Source organism: Rhynchophorus ferrugineus, unplaced genomic scaffold (genome assembly GCF_030347505.1).
Source record: "Rhynchophorus ferrugineus isolate W39M unplaced genomic scaffold, kcgeb_rfMv2 rfM4, whole genome shotgun sequence".
In the NCBI taxonomy this organism is placed as follows: domain Eukaryota; kingdom Metazoa; phylum Arthropoda; class Insecta; order Coleoptera; family Curculionidae; genus Rhynchophorus; species Rhynchophorus ferrugineus.
In genome coordinates this window covers 38,127,051-38,147,207 of record NW_027472583.1, presented here as the reverse complement: position 1 = coordinate 38,147,207, position 20,157 = coordinate 38,127,051, and the positions used below count along the sequence as shown (strand labels likewise).

The 20,157-nt window shown below is 33.0% G+C and overlaps 1 protein-coding gene and 1 long non-coding RNA gene across 2 annotated transcripts; one reads left to right on the top strand and one right to left on the bottom strand.

Moving 5' to 3' along the window:
* Nucleotides 1-4,448: 4,448 nt before the first annotated feature.
* Nucleotides 4,449-12,558, bottom strand: wapl (cohesin release factor wings apart-like). Its single transcript, XM_076401946.1, has 18 exons — nucleotides 11,963-12,558; nucleotides 11,345-11,497; nucleotides 11,075-11,290; nucleotides 10,821-11,014; nucleotides 9,959-10,761; nucleotides 9,745-9,894; nucleotides 9,560-9,686; nucleotides 8,950-9,029; nucleotides 8,643-8,891; nucleotides 8,463-8,588; nucleotides 8,267-8,389; nucleotides 7,996-8,211; nucleotides 7,721-7,943; nucleotides 7,541-7,656; nucleotides 7,389-7,488; nucleotides 7,163-7,336; nucleotides 6,917-7,107; nucleotides 4,449-5,897 (listed from the first exon to the last, which is right to left on the bottom strand). Exons 1-18 carry the CDS (start codon nucleotides 12,145-12,147, stop codon nucleotides 5,760-5,762), a joined length of 3,564 nt encoding a protein of 1,187 aa, XP_076258061.1. The 5' UTR covers nucleotides 12,148-12,558; the 3' UTR covers nucleotides 4,449-5,759.
* A 1,735-nt stretch (nucleotides 12,559-14,293) lies between these two features.
* LOC143196728 (uncharacterized) lies at nucleotides 14,294-16,555 on the top strand. Its single transcript, XR_013005805.1, has 3 exons — nucleotides 14,294-14,453; nucleotides 14,509-14,677; nucleotides 16,430-16,555. It is a non-coding gene; the product is annotated as an uncharacterized LOC143196728 (long non-coding RNA).
* The last annotated feature ends 3,602 nt before the right edge of the window (nucleotides 16,556-20,157 follow it).

Here is a 20,157-nt window from a genome sequence, read left to right as displayed (position 1 = left end):
CTACGCACTTCACTGTCGTCGAGCACATTTAACTGTTTGGCGAGTGCATTAGGATGCACTAATAGCCTTTCAGAATACTTCGCACTAACGTTCCGAATTACACTCGTTATGGGTTCGATGGCGATATCGCGCTGAATCAGTTTGTTGGACACGTAATATCGACAATGACTCGCAACACTTTATTTTGGATCCTCTGGAGGATGTATATGTTAGATTTGCTAGTAGTACTCCAGAGTTCAATACCATAGGTCCAAATAGGCTTAAGTATTGACTTATACAGCAAAACCTTGTTATCTACTGATAATTTAGATTTACGCCTTATCAACCAGTACATTTGGTTTAGTTTAACCCCAAGCTGTTTGCGTTTTGTCACTATATGTTTTTCCATGTCAAACATCGATCGAAATGCATTCCCAGATATTTAACGTTGGCTGCTTGCGGAAGTTCATGATTATTCAATTCTACTGAGCGACATGTTCATCTACAAAGGGTGAAAGTCACATGGGTAGATTTTGTCTCATTTACTTTGACACGCCATGTTTTCAACCACAATTCGACTTTGTTAAGATGAAGTTGGAGGTTTCTTGTGGCTGATATTGGATCCTCGTGTGATAATAAAACCGCTCAACATATTTTGCAACAGTAGTGCTTCTTGAGGTCGATAGGTCAGCTGTATACAATAGATATACCAGTGAGCCAAAAACACTGCCCTGCGGAACACCCGAATATATTGAGTGTAGGTCTGTGTATTCGTGACATTGTTTGACTATAAAATGTCTGTCTATGGGGTACTTAAAAGCGCGTAGGAGGCAAAAGTTTTTTCAATTTAACATGCAGTCATATTATTAATAAACTTATATTGATGAAATCGATAGATCTACAATTAAAAAATCGACTGAACAATAAACATTTATTCAACATCATCTAAATATACAAGGGATCTACAAAATAATATTCAATAAATATGAAATACAATATATAGTATATTTATAAAACAGTAAATTCACATCATCTGAATTTATAACCTCAAAATGTCGCAATGTTGCCGCATCAACTTTATACACAATTAATTGTACAACAACGATAGTTTATAGGTTTATAGTTGATTTATTATATTTACATTAAACTCTTTTCACACCACCTATGACACAGAGTTCTAGTGCAATTTTCGATGTAGTAGTGGTAGTGGCCTAATCCACCTAGTTAACAATCGTATATCAAAGTAATGTTTACTTTCATTAGAGAGTATATTTACCTTTTTACGTTGAGTTCTTATATCCTTCATTGCTGTATTTCCTTATCAAGTCATTTTGATATCACTCTATTTCACTTTAGTTCCTTCTGTTACCACCTGTGTACATTTTTCTTAATAAAATTAGATTTTATCGCTAGTATTTGTTCTCTTCTCATACATTCTAAACAAATTCTCATGTATATTCTGAACAATTACACACATATCTATGCACACAAATCTTTCACCCTTTATAATACGAATTTCTACAGTAATCCTATGTTAATTAAAGAATCACTATTCAAGTCAATAACTAGGCTGTTAATCTCCAATCTACTTGTTCACGATTCCTCCTTTTGTCAATTTCATCTCCAACTACTGTGTCAACCTTCATCCACGCTTAGGTGTTATTGTAGACTACGCATCTATCCACATATCCAAACAGTTTTTTACACTAACTACACTACTTTCTTCACGGCCGCCAGGTTCGAAGTTACAATTCATGAACGTTTACAGAAGCAGCTCGATCATGCGGTCAAGTGGTTCAATTCTGGAGTTTGCAAATCAACCCCCTGAAAACACAGGCCATCATTTTTCATAAGAAGCATTACGCACTGTGCGTCTCGCAACTTAAGATCGACACCGCAATAATTCCATGGCTGGATAACGTCACGTACCTAGGTCTTCTCTTCGACCGGCGGTTCGGTTGGCATTCCCAAATCCAGAAAGCAATCCGGAAAGGTTCGGGGATAGCAAACCTGCTATCTTCTCTGATCTGCCCTTCTAGTAGACTTCCCATCTCCATCAAATACTTATATTACAATATGTCAATTCAGTCCGTACTCCTCTACGGATCTAATGTCTACTTCAAGTTTGTTACACTCAACCAGATCAAACGGCTTAAAGTTTTCCAAAATAAGCTCATCAGGAGAATATTAAACGCTCCATGGTTTGTCAGAAATAATCAAATTCATAGGGAAACTGACACTCCAGAAATCAAGCACTTCACATCTCAATCATTCCACAAACAACAATTCAGCTCAAGTTCTTCTGAAAACGCGCTTGTTCGCGAGCTGGTCGACATGCTGGGAGCTTCGCACCGCGTCACCGCTAAGCTCCTCCCCCCCTTTTCCGGGCTGAAACGACCTCATCCGTCGCTACAGTCATAACTTTTGCCCCCATACAACAGTATCCAGTAGTGTGTTAACTCAGGTTCGCAAATCAATAGAATCGCCGGGTCGTCGTGCCCAATAGCGATCCACAGAGGTCAACTGTGAGGCGGTTTCGGTTTAGTGTATTGGTAAGCCCAGAGGCAGTCCCACATAACCCGGTCCAACTTGTCACTCCAGGGCAAGTCTCCGCGACCAGGTATCCGTCATGCATTCCACCGCCTGGTTTTAGGCCATAACAAAAAAAAATCGAAAACTTCTATAATCCGACAGCTGTCAAATTTATACACGCATCGTCTTGCCATATGTTCCATTTTGGTATATCCAAGTCTCATCTAAATAGACAAATTAAAATAAATCTGCCTTAATTTTATTATATGATTTTAAAAATTGTACCATGCGGTAAAATAGTAAATCTTGTTGTGTGTTGGTAATACTGTTTCCGTGTAAATGATGCGACGCCTCTGTATTGCTCTCTTTACATGCTAGGTCTTATCGGTTATATGTCACTGTATTACATCCTTATGTTCTACGACGATCAAAACAAACGATCGGTAAACTATAAAATCGTTGATGCTTGATTAGCAGGAGCGTCCGTGACGAACAGATGAATTATTTAACATTTCACGAGCGACACTATTCGCGATAATAAGAACATACACAAAACATAATAAAGCATCATCGGGAAAGAGGAATGAATAGTGGGCCATATCCAAGATATCAAACTACCATGGTAAAAGTGACAGCAGAGCTCATTAATCAAAAACAGTACGGTGGGAGTTCCAGTAAACTAATATTCATGAAAGATCTGCGATTGTGAAACCCTTTATAACGGAAGCCAATGCTAAGCTGGGAAAGAAATGGTACGACGATCATATAACCTGGACATTTCATGATGGTTTCCTATAAATGGCCGTATTTGTGCTTGGAAAACACCAAAACAAGTCTACAATTCAGACTGCCTGCTTCCTATAATCAAGCATGGAGGAGGTTCCATTATGACTTTTATACGGCAATATCTTGACATCCTCTATGATGAATTTATTAGTTTTTAGTATGACTAGCATATTACTGGCAAACACTGTCACATTTCAAAATGATAATGCGCCCATACACACAAAAAACACACATTTGTCATATACATAATAAACATGTGTCTTTATTTACACAGACTCAGATGATAATGGTTTTAATAAAAGAAACGTTTTCCTTCAATTAATCAATTGATTTATTAATTCTTCTAGGGATTTCTTAATAGATAAGTCGTGATACAAACCATAAATAAGAGACCTGGTAGCGGTTATATAAAACATACCAAAACCAAATAGTACAAATCATTTCTTAACATTTTTACACCTGCGCGTTAGTAGTAGTCACTACATTAGCTTTTCGTTTAGATGGAATAATGTATTTCGATAATTAAACAAATATTATGAGATCACCACAATTACAAATTCATAACATCCAAATAGAGAATCGCACAAATACTAGTAATTCTGGGTTTTATTTTTTAATAAAAAAAAATATATTCCTGAAACCCTATAATAGCATACAATAGCAATGACTTATGTTAGGCGGCGCGAGTAGTATGATATTCCATTTAAAGTATTTGTTTCCAAGTGGTGGATCTAACATGCCACCACTCCTTTATTCTATAAATAAAATTGTTTCGATAAAAGTGTACACACACCAAAACGTATAAGTTATGAAATATAGGGTTTACGAACAAAACCCTTTAATTTACTTAAACTAAAAACTAAATTGTATTTTAAATGAATTTCTATCATTTGAGGAGTTATTGAATCGAGTACACAAACGACACCAAATCTAGGACAACAATCAAATACACATTGGACTTAAATTTGTATTTGTTTATATACTGTCAGAAAATAAGTCATGTATACAAATTGAAAGGTTATTATTAGACAAATATGTATTATTTATAAACAAGGGCAAATTGTACAGTATCTATGGAATAACTGGTGATGGAGATTGGTGTTAAGGGATGGGTAATTCAAATCATTGTTTATAAAAATGAAACACAACAATTAAAAATCGTAATTATATTTTATTTACATTTGACAAAAACAATCCTTACCTTCGTTGAATAAAAATAAAAAGTAAAATAAATAAACTACACAGTACTGTACAGATAAACATTTTTTTCTCATTTCATTCAATAATGGCGATCCAAAAAAACGTATAATCAATACACTATATACATAAAAAAAGTCGATAATAATCAAGAGAAACAAAACATTTTCCTTCCTTAGTCGTTCAGCAGAAATACAATGATTTTCAAAAAATAATAATAAAATATCGATCTTTTCTTACAAAGAAATAATACTAAAAAATATAAAATTGTAAACTTTGTAAATATACTCTTCATTTTCTTTAAGATTAATCGTGCATATTCTCGCCCTCGCACTCACTCTCGTCATTTCATTCCTATAGAAAAATATTACAGAAACAGAATACAAATAGTACGGATGATGCCGGGTTCCTCCCAGAGTAGAGAATCAACCAAACATCCGAGATTAAAAAACAAACAGCGTCTCCATTATTTTTTTAGTCGATCGGGAGCGGGAGGAATGTGCCGTTCGAGAACGGTTTTTCCGATGCGGCAAAACCGACTTGAAATAATCTAGACGGAAGCTAAGAGACGGTAGACGTCAAAGACCTGGAATTCACGTAAAAAGTCGAACAATATTATAATTGTAAATAAGGCAGGAATTACCAGAAAATCATATATCCAACATTGATTGATCTAGCACCCAACATATATTAAAAAAACTTGTGAATGCATAGGGCGCCAAATTAGTCCTTTTAAAAAAACATTATTTTTTAAATTAAAAAAATATATATAGAGCACCCTGTATATTGAGAGCATACCTTCAACAGTTTTCTTCAAAACACTCAGCTCAAACACTTCCGAAATACAATTTTTTTTTCTTTATTAAAAAAAATAATAGACCATCAACCAACAAAAGATATCCCTGAAATGTTTAACAATGAACCTTTTTTTAACAAATCAACCCTCCATATAATACAAAACTAGTGTACATGATTTAAAATATCCTCTTCTTTACAGTACCAGCTGCATCATATATATATTATATACATTATACATAGGGTGAAAAAGAATTTATCCAGTCAAAGCTTTCCTCTAGCACCTCTCATACTGGGGAAAAATATATCTCTTTTTTTCTCAAAATTTCTATCTGATAACAATGTTCATAGAACCTTATAAGGCATGTCGAATAATGATTTTGTCAGTTTTGGCCGATTATAAACATAACAATAATCAGATAAGAGCAACTTAATGAAATAAAAAAGTAACTTTGTTTAAAGGCGTCAGTCTATAAAAAAGATTTCTCGACTAAATCAAAAGACTCTTTCTGCTCAGAATTTCCACCGTCCTCCGTCTTGTCGCAAGCCTCCAGAAATTTAATGACCTTTTGGGTGGCTTTGACCGCACACACACTAGACGCTTCAGTCTGAAAATAAACATATTTCTAAGTAACTGTACATTTTTTAGGCATTCTACGGTCTGGACAAGAAAGTGATTTTGATTTTGCAATGTACTGAAATCCAATGTATCACCCATTATATCCCTTATGATTTATTAAATGCTTGCACATATTCTGATCATATTTTCACTTTAGAAAGGTACTTATAGAGAAAAATTTAAAAATTAAATTAACAAAATGATTTCCACCATTTTTTTCAAACTTTCTCTTCGATTTGTGCACGATAGCGTGCCGAAATAACAATATTATTTTGGCAAAAACTTTCCATTTGAACTGGAACAGTTTCGTTCAATTTGTCCAAATAATGTCGGTAAACATTTGCAGTAACAATTTTATTTTATTTTAGCAACTCTTATCGCCCCACACCTTGCTGATCTCACCATATTCACAAGACTTTATGGTCATAAATATTCTGCTTCTTTGTCGAAGTGGATAGCTATTCTGGATTAAGCCATGACTTTTATGCCTAGAATTGTCGTAGTAGATCCACTTTTCATCACTAGTCACAATACGGCAAAGAAAACTTTGTTGAAACGATTCGATATGATATTTTCTGTCAATTGGTGTGGCAGCTATTTTCCTTCATTCTCAATCCTCGCATCACACATAAACATCTAGAAGCTGTTTATTCATCAACTGTTAAGCTGTCTGAAACTTTTTTGAACGTTTGATCTGGGTTTTCGCTCAATAAGTCTTGTAATCCATTGCCTACAAGTTTTTTGGTCATCCAAGCCATTATTTATCATTGACATCAATATCACCATTTTTAAATTGTTTAAACCAAAACCCACAATTGGTTTGATGGCCTTTATCGACAAATACATACAAGCACATAATATTTCAGGGAAAAGCAAACATCTGATTCCTTACAAAATTATAACAGCAGTAAAAAAATTTGAAATCAATTCCATATACTGAAAATACTTCCGAATAAATACTAATACTTCATCCTTCCAACCCCATCAAATATTATTAAAATTACTCACCGATGCTGTCAGGTTCATAAAGTTGAAAAACTTCTTTAAAAGCTCAACCATATCGTTAAAGTTGCCGCCTTTCAAAAACTGTCGGATGTTCTCCTGATTGTCTGGACTATCCATGATCAAAAACCCGACTAGCATAACAATATATGACGCCAAAAACGTGAATTCCATATGCGTTCCGGCTTTTTGCAATACTACAAAATACAAATACTTCTACAGACACCGTTAGTAAAACAGCGAACGACTTACATTTAGCCACCGTTTCTTCAATAAACTCCTCGCTGCTCTTGCTCTGGGAGTTCGGCGCGTCATCTGCGTCTTTTTCACCATCTAAAATGGCATTCGTTTTGTTCTCCGCTATTTTGGCGCAAGCCTCCCATTCATAAAACTGAATGATCAGAGCTTCAACTGCGCTTTCCTCTCCTGTTACAATGACAGAATTATATCAAGCCAACAATCACACAACAAAACTCACGCGAATATATGCTCTCTAATTTAGAAGGCGCCTTAGCTTCCATGAGAAGTTTCTTATTAGTTTCTTGGTCTTGAATCAAGTTTATCAACAACATAAGCACCTAAAGAAAACAGTTGATTCAAATTTTGTTATGATATTAAACTGATACTTACCAAAACTCCTAACTCAAATTTCTTCTGTTCTGGTATGTAATTCGGAACTTGTAGCAACAAATGCAAACTAATTTCCACTATGCCAGATTTTGACCCAATAAGTTGACTACCAAGAGCTATAAAATAATTTTAGTTAGAGGTAAATAAAAAATTGAATAAATAAATCAACAAGCTTCTTACATTGCTGCCTATAATGATGTGTCAGATTTATTAGGACCTTAAGAGTTACTAAAAGAGCCTCTCGTATTATCGCTCCTGTCGATACTTTATCCACAATATCTGTGACTGGATACAGTGGAATTTCCCTATCACAAAGCTTATACAAACTCACTAAAGTATCCAGCATCATACCATCGTTGTACTTGAGGATATAACTTTGATTCTCTTCATTATTTTGTGTTACCTGGACCAAAACACATTTTATAAAACATATTAATTACTAAACCATAACTCACATTTTCTAGTACCCGTAAACACCTATCAATTTTCTTAATCTTGTCTAGCAACATATCAGTCCAGGACACAACGTAGTCAGAAACTTGTCGACAGCATTCGTAAATAGTTTTCATAATATGCTCCAAGCCGCCTAATTCTCGAAGTTCTTCTTTAAACCACTCACCGGCTCTTTTAGATGTTAGGGATAAAAGGGTCTCCATAGCCAATTGACCAGTCTAGAAACAATAATTTTGTTAACCTAAAGATAATTTTATATTGATAAAAACATACTGTAATATTTTCTAAATTTAGATGCATTGCATGTCCCTGACTCTGAATATCGGCGCATAATTCACGCACTTTCTGTTTGTTTTTCTGCAATTGGGCTGACGTAAGGCCACAAACATCTAAAGCCTGAATAACAAATGTTCAAAATAAAAAATTAATTCAGCAAAACTGCATCTTACAGCTGTTGAAAGAATCATACCTGTTGATAACTAACATCAGACTCCAAGAGATTCAACATGAGTTCTAAACAGTCTCGATCCAGATCCATATTTAACCTATCTTGACTTAAAACAAACATAACTGTTGCTGTACACAAACCTAGACTCTGAAAAAAACAATATTTTAAAATAGGCAATTAACAATTTTTGACAAGGCTTACTTGATCCTTGGTGGCGTCATGGAGAGCTTTAAAGAACTTGGCTACAATACCATGCGCTCTAACATGCATCCTAAACGGTGGGGCCATACACTTAGTCGCTAGAGTAATGGCTGATAGGCACCTCGTGCTAACTGGATTGTTGTCCTGTAAAGCATCGAGTATATACTCGACGTCATCATTAAATTCCTGAAATTCACCAATTTCTTGGATCTGATGGGCTTTTTTCACGTTCCTAACCACCATATAATACTAGAAAACAATAATTGAAGTAAATAGTTTAATTATTTCTCTATAATAAATAACTTACTGGTTTGTCACTCTTTGCACAATGAATGCTAGTAACGCTTTGGTCTTCATTAGCCTTTGAAATTCGAGTTAAACTATCCCCTATAAAATAAAAACATAATAGAACCACACTCGAAATTTAACATATAGGGTTTGTCAATAAGGTTGGTTCGAAGTTGGCAGCCTGGTCATATTTTGGCGGTCAATTATTAGTGCAAATTACAGAAATGAGACAGTTAACCGAAAATCTTTAGCGCGGACATACATTCTTTAATGAATATTCGTTAGCAAACATAATTGCCGTATATGAAACGACAACTAACGCAATATTAACCAGGTCGTAATGCTTCCACAAAAAGTTACTGTTTGGCACAAAAGTTGGACCGGCGAACTCTACAGAATCGATAGCCGATTTATTTCAACTCAGATCATTGCTGTTGCAACTCAACAATTAATTCAAACTATTGTTCAAATTCAACCGGATTTACGTGGTAGATGATATTATATTTCATACTAAGAAGCATATATATGGACCTTTCTAATAAAAAAAATTATTAATCCTCACACACAACTTGTCTCATTTCATTTCTGTATCAATTCTCAAAATGTTGAAAATTACTAAAAAAACTAACCCGAAAATGAGAAATCCTCTGAATTTTCTATAGTTCTTGCAGGCGTCTCTCCACCTCCTTTCCCATCTTTATCATCAATCCACTTATGGACATACCGCGCTCTTCTCTTTTTAGCACCATCGTCGACCTAACCACAAAGACAAAAAAATGTAAAAATCAAAGGTAAATTGATAATTAAAACTTACCAATGCCCTACTCTTAAATATGCTACCTTTTTTCTTGGAAATTACCAACTTTACTGGTGGAGGTTCAGGTGCCTTTTCCAAAATTTTATCCAACATTTTGTCTCTGTGTTTATCAATTTCGTTTGCCGATTCAGAAACTATTTGCTTGACCTATTTTAATATATATCACAATTGAAGATAATATTATATATACATATTGAACCATTTTTCATACCTCCATTTCTGGTACTGTACTATTAGAATCACTGTCTGTACACCATTCATCTTCAATGTCCTTCCCTTTCAGTTTCACTGTAATTTTGGATTGGTCTTCATTATTTTTATGAATAACTTCTGGTTCCATATCCACTTTGATCACTTTCTCTTCTTGCACTGTCACTTTGTCATTATTTACCTCTTTATGCGACTCCTTTCTGCTTCTTGTTTCTCTTAAAACTGGCTTACTAACTGGTGGCTCAGGTAGTTCTGCTTTTTCCTTTTCGACTTTCTGCCTGTTCCGACTTCTCAACTCCCTCACTGGCAATGTTATATTACTTTTTGGAGCTTCCTCTTCTTTTATTTTCTCCTTCTCTGCTATTTTTGAGAGTTCAATTTCTTTAGCAATGTTTTCTATTGTTTCTAATGTTTCTTCAGAAGTTTGTAAAGATTGGTCCTCCGATTCCTTAACAGTCTCGTGTACTTCAGTATGTGCTGGTTCACTTTCAGTTGGTTCAGTCAAATCTAGATCAATTTCCATTTCTTGTACTCCTGAGGAGTTGTCTGTTTGCACCTCAGACTTTTCAGTTATATGTAAATCACTCTCTGTCCCATGCAATTCTGCCATAACTTCTTCTACACTTTTATCCTCACTAACATCTTCAGTTTTACTCTCATTGTCATCCTTAATAGAACTATCAACAGAATCTTCAACAGTTTTGGGAGAATTTGGTTTTAGAAGACTATCATACAAAGCTTTACGTTCTAACTCATATTTCTCAGCTGGTATATATTGTGGAGATAAATCATTCTCTAGTATATCTAAAATAAAATAAGAACTATTAAAATGCACAAGGCAAAAAATAAGATCATATTTTTACCTGGTTTTGAGGTAGTAAATAATGAAAATTCGCCAGGAGTATCTGCTGTTGCTGGACTACTACTAGGATCCTGTTGCATACTTCTCCTGGCACTCCGTGTTATTCGACGGCTTTGAGGTTTATTGGATGGTTGCGAATTTGACGTTTCACGAAGAGCACGAGGTGATGTCGCAGCAGACGTAGATGGCGTAGAACTACACATTAAGAAATAATATAAATAAAAAACACATAAAAGTGGAAGATAAATCATCTACCTTGGAGTAATGGTACTTTCAGACTCATCAGTATCATTTACTAGCTGCGATTTACCCCTGCATATCCGTAAAACTATAGGAGGTTTAGGAGATTCACTAGTATCACTTTTATCACTACTTCTTCTTTTACTGGATATATTTGGTGTGATGACCAATTTTTCTTGTGTGCTTTTGGATGAAAAAAACTTCTTAGGTGAACTATTTCCTTTTACCTGTCTGAATAAATAAATTAAAGGTAAGATTTAATTAGATTTTGAGTTATTGACCAACCTTTCCACCTCATAAGTGATACGAGCCTTTTTAGCATTTGACCCATAACTGGTGGGAGACTGATAGTTTCCTGCATTATTATCTGCTTGGGCATCAGGATTTCTACTCTTAAAGAACTTTTTTGGTTTCACGGTAGTATCAGCTGAACTTGAACTATAAAAATATAAATTTATTTTATGTTTGTTTAGTGTTTTTGTTATCAATTATGTAAAAACTGATACCTTAAATTATACATTATTATTATATATATAATATTACATTGTTATTATATATTAATTATAACCTAATATATAATTAGATCATTTTAAGAATAATCCAAAACCAACAACTTTATCAGTACTAATATAGTAAGAGATAAGGTTTTTCCCTTAATGACACTACATTAATCACATTTAAACATGTCTATACATTTTCAAAACTAACTCTCTCTAAACAGAAATAGTATCTGAAAACCATTATCTTATCTGTTGATAATAACACAATTTATGTACAAAAATAACCTAATTACTATAAACTAAAATGGCTTAGTACTGCATAAACCCATGAAATTTTTTTATTACATTAAAGACAAAAGGAGTTAACGTCCTTAAAGGGGTTTAGGTAAATAAAAATATATACCTTGAATCATGTTCTTGCCGTCCATTCAAAGTTCGTATGCTTGTAAAGCTAGTGATTCCCCATCTACCGACAGAAGCTGCAGATCTTGCAGCTGACGGCTTGTTACTATTCTCTTTAAATAACGTATCAAAATGAAAATTAGAATGGCTCGCGCCCCTTTTATACTTTCCAAATCCTCGAGACATGTTTATCTCGATATAGCTTGGATTACACTATATATATTAAGAGAAATGTTAACTTTTCGTAAAACATGATTAATCCTTAGTATTTAAAAATGTATGAGTATTAAACGGCGTAAATGTTTCGATATTTATATACAAAAAACACCACTTAAAGTCTATTTAAATGCTGACATTGATTAACACATCGCCATTTTTCTTTAATAAAACAACCAATACTTTAAAGTTTTGTTGGCTGCCTAGTCAGATTTTGTATTTTAACAATCTGGATTATGCATAATGTATAATCTTCAACAAAAATTTTCTTTATAACTGTCCTAATTTTGGCAAATTTTCACTTTTTTGCTTGTCAAACTGTGGCATAAACACGCTACGCTAGTAAATAAGAGCTACGGCTTTTCTACGAACAATTGCAATGCTACGAATATAGCTACATACTGTCACCAAAATTATGTAATGAATCTGTGGCTCATAAACAAACAGCAAAATATAATCTTCTACTCTGTGTATTTAAAATATATCTTATTTCAGTATAACAAAACAAAAGTAACAATAGCCAACGAAAAAAATTAACAAATTAAAAAGAAATCGGGTGGCGCCATCTAGCCGTAACTTATGACAACATATATTTAAATATTAACATAACATTCTCATTAAAATAGTATTTATATAATGACTTAAATAATTTTGAATATGTTATATTTTTATGTCAATATCATCAGACTAACGGATATAGCATCATCGGAATTAATTTAAAAATTACATCGCGGATATATGCGTATTTAACATTCCGTATGAGTAATATTGTTCCCAAGATGTAAGATTGTATGATACAAATGGATTTTCCCATCGATTATGTTCAATGGGTGGGCACGCATATTTATTATACATTTTTAAATCAAAATAAAAAATTTATTTTGATGTTAAAAAATCCAGTCGGTTATGTATCCAGCATATTATATTAATTAACTGCAATTCTTCAATCTCACCTGAATTTTAGAATAGAATCGTATTAAATCCAGCTTTTATTTAGGACAAAATAAATTTAATAATACGTAATAATGTGTTTGATAACAAGCACATGTTAAATTGAAAGAATACTACATTAAATCTCAGGCAGAACTTTTAATCTGACATTATACCATTATGAAAGTGAATAATTAGTAATGCTCAGTTATTTAAATTATTTTAAATACTATAGAATTATATGAAATTATTAATTACATTATTTAGTTCAGAATCATTATGTCAATTACAATATAATATAATTATGTTGATAATAATATAATTAATCTGTCGAATTTAAATTAATTTAACAGTTCATCTTTACTATATTTCATAATTTACTGCTATATATTTAAATATTGTAGGAGTTTTTATAACATTTATCAATTATAGAAGTTGTATCATATAATCTCACCTGAATTTTAGAATAGAATCCTATTAAATCCAGCTTTTATTTAGGACAAAATAAATTTAATAATACGTAATAATGTGTTTGATAACAAGCACATGTTAAATTGAAAGAATACTACATTAAATCTCAGGCAGAACTTTTAATCTGACATTATACCATTATGAAAGTGAATAATTAGTAATGTTAAGTTATTTAAATTATTTTAGATACTATAGAATTATATGAAATTATTAATTACATTATTTAGTTCAGAATCATTATGTCAATTACAATATAATATAATTATGTTGATAATAATATAATTAATCTGTCGAATTTAAATTAATTTAACCTAGTTCATCTTTACTATTTTTCATAATTTACTGCTATATATTTAAATATTGTAGGAGTTTTTATAACATTTAACAATTATAGAAGTTGTATAATTTATTGTTAAGTCCGAACTTGTATTTCCTAACTAAGTTTATTTATCGAAATTAATTCAATTCTGTGTCAACTACTATAACACAATTTAAGGTTTTCGATAGTGCAATATTCAGGACAAGAAATATTAAAAATAAATAATGAACCTCCCAATAAGGTGTAATTAAAATATTAATAAAACAAGCAGATTTTCAATCCTAGATATACCAAGGATGAGGACCATATTTAAAATATATTAGTGGTATTTAAATTATGAACGGCGGTCTGCATTCAACGCACGTCTCATTCAATCCTTCTCAGTCTGATTGAGGTATTTATTTATGTCTTTCACGGCGGATCTGTATTGTTATATATTGCAACTCCGAACTTCAATACTCTCAGTATCCCTGTGAGAGTGGTTGTGGTCGTCAGTCGTTTGCTTTCTTAGATTTAATACTTCAAAATGTGCCATTTCATTAGAGCTATGTTTTTGGTAAGTATTATTTGTAGACTTTAATGGAGCGGTGAAAATTTTCTTTAAATTGCAGTTCGTAATTGTTGCTCTGTCACTGGCAACAGTTCTGGGAGCCCCAGCTGCCGATCCTGCCCCGGCACCACACCCCAAGCCACAGTGGCTCACCTATTCAGCCAGCCCCTATGCTTATTCAGCATATCCATATTATTACAATAGCTACTATTACTCAGCCCCCGCTTATGGTAAGTTTACATCATAAGATATATTAAATAATGTATACAAAATAATTTAGAATTTATTATAGTATTATAATTAAGTATCATTGTAATATCCTAAATTCAATAATTATTCAATATCGATCTAAAACGAAACTAAATGTTATTATTTGATATTTATTTTATCATTTTTTAAGTATGGGCCTATAAATTACTTTTAAAGGACTTTTTTTGAAAAATCTATATGATGTAATATATATTCCATCGGTATTCGCTATTTTTCCCATCTTCTAGGCATTTAGAATTCCATCTCGAAAGAACGATATATCTTTTGAGGCTATCCTCGAATCGACCCATTTTTAATATCTTCGAACAAGTGAAACACTGCTCATACCACTCACGACTCATATATCGGAATAAATAGTAATCAGAAGGAGCAAAATCGGGAAAATACGGCAGGTGGGAATATAAAGTGACATTTTAATGTTTCCAAGTATATTCCCACCGGTTTTGGATCATGTAACCGGACGCTGTTATGCTAAAGAATAATAATGTTGTGTCTTTGCTCGTACTGCGGCCAATTTTCGCGCAGTGCTCTGCTCAAACGCACGAATTGTAGACCATAGCGATCCTCATTGATGTTTTTATTAGATTTTAGCGGCTCATAGCGGCATATTAAGCCGATCTCACTTAATTCAGAACATTAGCTTGAAACCATGGATTTCGGTTTTGCCGTTGACGTTGATGCATGATCAGGTAGCTTCCGTGATTTTCTTCGCTTTAGGTAATCGTAATAGATCGACTTTTTATCACCAGTGACAATACGATGTAAAAAATATTTCCGATTTAGCCGTTAAAACAGTATTTCACACATGACCAAACACCTTTCAATGTATCTTACCTTCAATTCATATGGCACAAAATATTATATTATTATCGACTAATGCCTTCAAATCCTTGTCATCGTTTTTTTCATTGCTCAGAATGCTCTTTGTCTTCGCTGTCAAAATCACCGTTTTTAAATCGTTGAAACCAGTATTTGCATGTTAAAATCTATGGAGCATAGTTGACATACGCTTCAGACAGCAATCGGTGTCTCTCGGCCAATTTTTTTTTCAAATTGAAGTAAAAAAGTTAAACTTTCTGCAAATACGATTTACTCATTATTATAAAACTTGAGTTTTCGGCACTGCTCGCCAATTATGAAGAGCAAGACCGAGATTTCAACTTTTGACCCGTGTACAATTTTTTTTTCATAGCCGATCGAAAGTACTTTATTAAATAAAATTTCTTTATTCTATGATGATAACGTATTGTTGATATTTTCTGGATTATTGAATCGAGTGACTATGTACGGGTATAAATACGCATAAGAAATTCTTTCCTCCCGCCGTTATAGAGGGCGAGGGTGTAGTTATCACAGGGAGTAAATATTTAACTTTCTTCCCTGTTATTAGGCATGAAAGTACGTACTTTCGATCGAGGTATGAAAAAAAAATTTTTTTCTAGGGACTATTTATTCTGTCGCTACAACAAATTGTTTACTGCTGTCGTTAATGTTGCTACCTCGAACCTTAAAAATAATCATCAATGTTGTTTTGAATGTTGTTAATAACGTATTTTCGATCGGCTATGAAAAAAAATCGTATACACTACACGTGCCAAAAGTTGAAATCTCATAAATTCGAAAATTCGACTTTCGGCCCTTGTTGTGTAATATACTATAAAAGCACTACAAAATTTGACGTTCCGAACTAACTATTTCCTATTTTATTTCAGGTTACTATGTCGTAGGATAAAAGACTGTACGAACGATTCACAGAAACATATATTTTATATTAAAAAAGACAAATATTATATAACATTATAACGACTGTATTATTTAAATAAACGAATTTTCTACGATTAGTTTTTACATTTTTTAAACCTTGGTATGGTATATTGGATGAATTTGACAGACGTCATTAAGCATTTATGATTGTTGTTCATTGTTTAATAAGTAAATGTATGGCTATAAATAAAAAAACAATGTCTTGATTAATATATACTTAAAATATGTTATAAATCTGGCAATCAATTTGATGAGTAGATGTTACCTTTTAGTTAAATACTTTAGATAGATGTATGCACGTATATTTTGCGCAATTACTTAATCAATTAATAAGCAACCAAGACTCGATAATAATGGAGTAGTACATCTAGTTGTTTGGTAAAAAATCACTAATATTGTTATAGGCTAGTATTTTATAAAAAGATTTTAATTGAAAAAGTCACTTGCTGCAGGGAAAATGCCAACATTTTTTAAAAATTAGCTGTACTTGTTCGCGGAATAGATTCGTAGAGTATGTAAATATCAACGGAATATTATCACGTTCTCGAATTAAAATATCGTCAATTGTTTTAATGCTGTTGGAGATGAAAATCTACTCCTTTCTCTCTGCTCCAAAACTACCCATAACGGTTCAGTTATGTTGAGATCTGGCGATTGAAGCTGCTGATAAGTTAGACCTGGTAGAGGACTGCTTATGGCGCCTATAACCATAAATATCAAAAAGACCTGAAATCGTGTGATTCTCAAGCATTCCTTAAGAGTCCGAAACGCACGTGTTCTATTGGCGTGAGAAGTTCCTAACGAATCGGGGTACAGAAAAGGGTTTCTTGGACCAACCTTGTCCACCACCACCAAGAACCCGAGGGAGGAGCTTCAGCGATAAAACATGGTGCATCGACAACGAGAGACAGCGTTGATGAAATAATTGAAGAAACCATTGAAAAAAGCAATGTTAAAAGTATTAAGTATTGAAGACAGCATTGAGCGTCGTGGTGAATACTGTGGATATACAAATACACTCCAACAAAGCAACTTTAATACTTTTAAATAAAGTCACTGAAATAATCGATTGCTTTGCACTTGAAATCGTTAGTGAACAGTCTCATTGGATTTATCTGACTCTTTTAATATGTATAATGACGTCTTGAGATAAATTGGAACAAATTTAGTATTTTAAGCATTAAACAACATAGTTTATTCATCGTGATCATAATGTCACCGTATTTTCCATCATTAGGTTTCACTTTTTAATTACATACGAATTTCCTGTTGATACAATTGATACATTCATAGTTTGAGCAGATCGAAAAATCAAATAATGCTGAGTTTATAAGAAGTGAAATGTTGCTCGGTCAGGATAACGAGTCAACAGTCGAAAAAAGTTGTAGTCTCATCTAGCTCCATTTAAATATTTATCGACTATAATTATATATGGACCTTTAAAACTAAGTAGCAAAATTCGCCAGACCTTTAAAATTAAGCACCAATTTTAAAGGTTTATTAAAAATTATATTTAACTTATTTCGAAAAAATATCGAAATATGCCAAAAGATGTATCGGTCCAAAATCGATATATCGATATTTTTTTTGCATCCCTAGTCCAAGAATAACCAAAGAAGAAGTGCAGAAACGGCGCGATTATGTTAGACTGATAGATACGTTGAGTAAGATGTCAAGATATACGGTTTCTTTTATATTAGAATACTATTGAGACGGAAGTACCGCTTGAGATGTCGGTCCAATAAGTCGCTACTTTCCGTAAAATAAAATAGTTTTAAAGTAAACTATTCGAAAAACAGTACATTAGAAGACTCAATCAAAATAATCGCAGAAGAGAGAAATATTATTCCAGACCATCAATTTGGCTTTCGTAATAAACACAGAACAATAGAACAACTACATAGAATAGTTAACCAAATTAACAATTAATAAAATAACAAAAACTTAAAAAATAAAGCTCCGCTGCATTTCTCGATATTTCTCAGGCCTTCGACAAGGTGTGGCACACTGGACTGCATGTTAAATTAAAAAACCTTTTGCCCCATCCGCATTTTCAGCTGCTGAAACCTCACAGACAGACATTTTATTGTCAAACAGGGTGACGAATACACTCACCTATATCCAATATGTTGTTGGCCCACTGACCTACCGACCTTAAAAAACACTACTGTTCCAACATATGCTGACGATACCACGGTTTATCATCACACGACCATCCAATATCAGCCACAAGAAACCTCCAACTTCATCTTAACAAAGTCGAATTGTGGTTGGAAACGCGGAGTATCAAAGCAAATGTGGTGGTTCGCATTTAATAATATTAATTTCCAATTTGGTGATTTCATACACTGCCTTATTATTTCCATTAGGTTTTATATCAATATAGAAAATAGGCAGACGTTTTTTTGTCGTGCGATGTCGTATATTGTGAACATTTACGACCTCGTGGCCTTTTTCAGCTAGTGCTACCTTGATGGTGTTAAAGTCCGTCCCGTGATGTAATCCTTTTAACACGAATTTAAATGTTCTCTCGGATTTTGGCCTAAATGTGTGGTATTGGGTGTTTCTTTCATCTAATTCTTTTACAAGAACTTTAAAGTGATCCGCTTCGGACAATTGGACTTTAATTGTTTCATAGCTCACTGTTTTAATTGTGTAGTTCGTAGTAATAGTTTTCAATAGGTCATGGAATGTGTTCTATTACTCCTACCTTATAGACTGTTATTGGTGGTGGTTTGGTAACAACTTTTTCAGGGCTTGTATATTCTCTTCAATTTCTTCCGACAGGTTGCTAAAGCTGTTTTTTGTCTCTATCGGTTTCTGTAACCAATAGTCACTGATTCTTATTTGTTTCCTCGCGATTTTCTGTACTTCTTTACTTTCTCAATCGTTTTTTGTTCATGACTGTAGTCCATTCTAATGGTGGAGTTTGCGTTATTGCTGATTATTCTAATCTTATATCAAAGTGTGCAGGTGATTTGGTTGAATCGCTATTTAAAATAGGTTAGAATAGTATCTAGAAAAAGATTAAGATTATAAGCTGTACAGTAGATCACTTACTGAAGTGATCTTCTACATGTCAGGATGGTTATATTATATAACTAAAATCATATAATAATATCATATATAAAATTTAAGATTAAATTTGAGATTAATAAAAATAAATTGTTTAAGAAAAATAAAAATGTTGATAGTGTTGATAAAGTTGATAGACGTAAGTGGATAAAAATTTTGAATTTTAGCGCAATTAGATATGAGATAACTGCTACGCTCTTCGTTATCACATTGATGTGATTTTTCAACATCAAAAAACCCTCATAGACTAATTTTGGAACACTTATGCGGGAAATCCTATCTCACTCGCTATATTTACCGGATATGGTTCCATTATTTTAATCGGATCCAAAAATGAGACGACTCGTAGAAAGTCTGAGTAATAATCTCTAGAATAATAAATTAAAATAATCTTTAGAATAAGTTTGGATAGACTTTACAATAAGTTATAGTAATCTCTAGAATAAGATTTAGATTATAATTTTGTACAGCAGATTATTTACTGAAGCGATGTTCTACATGGCAGTATAGCAGATTAGATATTATATTGTATAACAGAAATGGTAAAAAATACTTATTGCCCACGAGCAGATTATTGACGTTTTAAGAGATTAATAAAAAA